The 5144-nt window shown below is 39.9% G+C and overlaps 1 protein-coding gene across 1 annotated transcript in view; it reads left to right on the top strand.

The window, feature by feature from the left end:
- Window positions 1-4932, top strand: part of GASK1B (golgi associated kinase 1B) — a 13337-nt gene extending 8405 nt beyond the window's left edge. The window contains exons 3-4 of the mRNA XM_010165478.2: window positions 4055-4281; window positions 4580-4932. Coding sequence (XP_010163780.1) covers window positions 4055-4281; window positions 4580-4787 — 435 coding nt within the window. The 3' untranslated portion in view covers window positions 4788-4932. The remainder of the gene's footprint in view (window positions 1-4054; window positions 4282-4579) is intronic.
- The last annotated feature ends 212 nt before the right edge of the window (window positions 4933-5144 follow it).

Here is a 5144-nt window from a genome sequence, read left to right as displayed (position 1 = left end):
AAAGAGTTGTATTTGCACAGTTTGAACTTGTTTCTGGTTGTTTCTTATTATTAAAATATCCAAAATGCAACTTAAAATCAGGGAAAGATGTCAGGAACTTAACTGACTTGTGTTCTGAAAGACGAAGCAAAGGCTTTTGTCTTGAGACATCTTGTTTTACCTCACCTTGAGGCAGGCATACTGTTTCTCCTTGACTCCTTGTTTCTGCAAACATAGTTCTTGACTTTGTTTACAACTATAAATCACGGGGGTTTTTTTACTGTGTGGTCCTTCCTGCATCTCCCCAGCCATGATTTAAATGGTTTTGAACAGCTGAGATCTGGATCAAAATAACAGTTGTAATGGCTAATTTTCCTTCTTTAAAAAACCTAGTGAGTGACTTAGTGAGGAAAGAGTAGAGCAGCAACTGATGAATGATATGGCTGCTGTTCTTCAATAAGATATTGCACATAATCATTAGCTCTCCACGTAACACCAAACTAGGGCTCTGCCCAGTGGTATCATAATGTGTGGCTACAGTTACAGCAATTATGTAGTAGTATATTAATACACTGCCTGTATTAATAAGGACTAACTGACCTGGCTGGAAGCTAATTTTATGGCTTCCTGAGATATGGCACTACTTCCAGATGCCCTTGCCTGCCAAACAGGTCTGGGTGACTGGGCCTCCTGCAGCACCTACCAGTTTATTTAAAACTGCAGCAAGTACTAGTTTTATGCACTGTGTTTGGTTGTTCATCTAATTCAGCTTTTTAGAGAGGTTTTTTTTTAAATATAAAAATCGTGACTTGGCTTATGTATAGCCTATCCCTGTCCTTCTCACTCCTGTTCTAGGATGAATGGATGTTTCCAATTTCTTGAGTTACCTTTTTGCAGACTTGTTATGTTAAACAGAGCATTCAATTCTTCTCTAAAAGTAGATTGTCACTTGTCTAATGACTCCATCTTTAGTCCCACTGTGATCAAGTAAGTCTTAGAAACTAGTATAAAGTCATATGTGGATTATTCTGATGCTAACCATAGTAATGCCTCTATAGGAATAGTACAGATTGTGTCATAGAGTTAATATTTAATGCCATTTTCTTCTTGTTGGACAGTTTAAAAATTCTCATGAGTTCTGTATTGATTTCTAATTTTAAGGTTTTCTAAGACAAGTTTTTAATCTTCACAACAGAACTCCTATTATCCAGAAAGAGAAGTCAGTTAAAATAAGATACAACAGGATTGAACAGTCCATGAAATAGAGAAATAAATTACTCTTATAATAGTAGCTGGTAGAGCGATTTATACCTCCTGTTGCCTACCCAGCAAGAACATGCATACCAGAAAATGAATGAAAGTGGGTCTTACAGTTCTTAAAGATTAAAATTTTATCTGGGTGCTTTCAGACATAACTTTAAAGTTTATCAGCAGTAGAACATGAAGACTCTAAAACAAAAAACACCAAGAAGGGCATCTGTACTTCATGAGTCATTCAGAAATAAAGAATAATGATGAAAAGTAGTCTCTGTTAAACATACTTCCCTCAGAAGAATGAGTTTGGTGCCCATAACAGATGTTCCTAATCTCTGCTTTCAAATGCTATAAAACATAAGAGCAGGCTGAAAAATGCTTATAGCTGACCTTCACTTGTCTTCTGGAAGAACAGAAAAAATAATTTTCAATTTTGGGGGTTTGAGAAAAAACAATGCTAAACTTTTAAGGCTGCAGCATCAATTCCAGAGTGTCCCATCATTCTGTTTTAACACTGGAATTATGCAAGGTATTATGAAGAGGTTGTCTGGAAGAGCATGATCTCCTGATCTATTTAATCCATGTAATCAAGTATGGTGCAGAAGAACTAGGGCTATGCAGCAAGGGAGTCTGACTGGAAGACTGCTGCTTCATTTTTTGGCAGAGCCTTTGGATGATTTGAATGAAAGATACCATGAGCTAGAATGCTGTAAGCAAGAGGGTCTCTAGTGCCTGCAGATGCTGAATGCTACTCTTGAAAGGAGAAGAAAAATCTATTCCTTTCCTCAGGATTTTTGCAGTTGAAAGCAAACACTGGCACTAAGAGCAGCAGCAATGGTACTACATACATAAGAAAAAGCAAATCAACTCTTAGACTTGCATTTGATGCATAAAATTAGGAGGCATTTTCAACAGGTAGTATAGTTCTATATCAGGAGAAGAGTCCTAACAGTCCATTTCACTTGGGTATCACAAAGATAAAATTGCAATTTTAGAAGGCTTATGTGAACATTAATGCTTCTATGCATAGAGCAGTTTGAAGAATTAGCAGCATACAACAAACAAGGACAGATAAAAATATCTACCTTTGATAAGTTACTCATTAAGCCTTAGAGGCACCAGACCAGACTTCTGTAAAATCCTGTCAGCAGGTTTTAGCAGGAACAAGGCTGCTCCCTGGAGAGCTGAGCTGGAGCCAAGGGCAGCCCCACAGCAGGCAGGGAAACAGCAGGAGAGGCAGCCCAGCAGGAAGGATGGTGAAACCACAGGTCCCATTGGTAGCCCACTGAGCATCAGGCACAGACTAGACAGCAAGCCAGCTTGAAGGCAAATGAGCAGGAACCCCAAGCAGCAACCCAGGAGCATCAGATAGCAGGACAAGCAGCAGACACACCCTCCTTTAAGAAAGGCTTAGAGGAGGTCTGACATGCCAGGCCTGAGCTTAAATAGGGCTCCCGGCCCATGGGCAGAGGGGCTGTGTGGGGGTCCCAGGTGAGGGTGCTTGGGCAATTAAGGCCTCTGTGCCCTCAGGGCCCTGGCAATGTGTATTTACTCTCATCTAGACAACAGGGGTAGAAGCACTTTCAACAAGTGATTTATCCTTCCCATATTAGATGGTTATCCTAAAATGGCATCCTTTGCTCTAGGGGTGCCTTGTTCTTGTCGTTGTTTATGAAAGGGAACATAAATGACTACGTCAGAAGAGTTGCTTAACATTTACATTGCTAAAGTTAGACCAGATGTGTTCCTTCCAGCTAAGTGCTCTGCGATGAATAAGCAAGGGCTCGCATGGGAAAAAGTAGCCTAGACCATCACGTCATTAAAATGTCTGCCACAGTGCAACTCAGGGAAGCTGCTCTGTGACTATAAATGCACTCTTCTTGCTTTTTGTAGCTTCTGATGGTTTGCTCTGCCCCTTACTAATACTTTCAATTATTTTGTCTACTATTAGTCTAATAGGTCCCAAAAAATGGAGACCCTCTGTGTGTGTCAGGCTGTGCTATATCTGTTGTTCTCCAGGAAGGAAAGATCTAAAAAAACCTACAGCCCTCTGAAAAAATGGCATTCTATTCACAATCTTGTTATTCCAGTTACACAGTGGTATTCTGTTATTTTCAAATAATTTCTGCTGACGTAACAAATCATGGCTATAAAATGGATAAAATATGCAGTCTGGGAAATGGTTTCTTACCATTCTTACCAGGGCTGGGGCTGGAGCACCTCTCCTATGAGGACAGGCTGAAAGAGTTGGGGCTGTTCAGCTTGGAAAAGAGTAGGCTCTGGGGAGATCTTGTAGCGGCCTTCCAGTACCTGAAGGGGCCTACAAGAAGGCTGGGGAAGGACTTTTCATAAGGGCAGTTAATGACAAAACAAGGGGAAATGGGTTTAAGCTGAAAGAGGGGAGGTTTAGATGAGATATTAGGAAGAAGTTCTTCACTGTGAGGGTGGTGAGACACTGGAACAGGTTGCCCAAGGAAGCAGTGAATGCCCCCTCCCTGGAGGTGTTCAAGGCCAGGCTGGATGAGGCTTTGAGCAACCTGATCTAGTGGAAGGTGTCCCTGCTGATGGCAGGGGGGTTGGAACTAGATGATCTTTGAGGTCCCTTCCAACCCAAACCATTCTATTATTCTATGATTCTATGATTACAGTACATGAAGTATGGGGACCAGGTCTTCAATGCCATTTCACTGCAACTTTAATTATACTTGTCCTGAGCTTGCTTTCCTGTCAGCTGTGTTAGTGAGCAATGTCTTACAGTGACACGTGTCCCCAAATGCTTTGATATTGTTTTCACTTGGTACTCTGCTGTGCTTTGTTTTAGATTTACAATCGTCTAGACAGAAACTGCTGTGGATTCAAACCTCTCAAGGAGGATTCCTGTGTGCAGCAAGGGCTGAAGCTGAAATGTAGTGATCAGGATGCTGTTGACCTAACACACATAGTTCAGAGGAGGCATGACCGAAGGCACTTGACCTTTATAGACAATAAGGGTTTCTTTGACAGAAACGAGGACAATCTTGACTTCAAAATACTACAAGGAATCAATGAGTAAGTTTTAAGTTGTTAATTTTGTAAAAAGATTGATCATTTCTTCCCAGTTTGAGCATGAGACACTAAGTTACTGGAATAGATATTGTGGGCCCAAGACATTTACAGGATATGTCTAAAAATGTATGAGTGATCCCTCTGCTGTAAAAGATACAATTAACATGTGTAGGATTAGGCATGCATGGAATTCCTTTGCTGAGTCACAGTCTATGTTCACAGAATTGATTGCTAAACCACAACATAAATATTGTAATTCAGAGTGATGGCAAAGCTGATTAATTTCTTTGTGCTTTTCCAGATTCCCTGAATCTGCAGTTTCAGTGCTGAGGAGCCAGCGTTTACGTGAGAAGTTGCTTCAGTCTTTGTTCCTTGACAAAATATACTGGGAGAGCCAAGGAGGCAGAAAAGGAATTGAAAAGCTTATTGATGTAATAGAAAGGAGGTCCAAAATTCTTCTTACTTATATAAATGCACATGGAGCCAAAGTATTGCCCATGAACGAATGAAGAAGTCTTGTTTCTATCTGAGAGATAGTCTTTAAAAATCTTTGTATGTGTAAAAAACTGACAGTAAAATTTATTTCATTCATAGGCTTATTTAATTTTTTTTCCCAAACTTTCACGTTTATTTTTAAATAAGAAGTCCTACATGATTTAAAAGCAACATTTAAATATTGGCTGCAGCTCAACACAGTGCAGTCAATTCTATGTCACCAGTGAAATGAAATAAAAATTAACCAAATGGTACAATAAATAATGTAGTAATATGTAGGTACCATGAACACTTCTTCTGTTAAACTGTTTGAAAATTAGCAACAGGATTTTCAGTGCATTAGGCTGGATTACCCTTACTTCCCTCATTCA

Source organism: Antrostomus carolinensis, unplaced genomic scaffold, assembly GCF_000700745.2.
Source record: "Antrostomus carolinensis isolate BGI_N321 unplaced genomic scaffold, ASM70074v2 scaffold22273, whole genome shotgun sequence".
In the NCBI taxonomy this organism is placed as follows: domain Eukaryota; kingdom Metazoa; phylum Chordata; class Aves; order Caprimulgiformes; family Caprimulgidae; genus Antrostomus; species Antrostomus carolinensis.
Note: the sequence above shows the minus strand (reverse complement) of the source record. Positions and strands in the feature narration are given on the sequence as shown.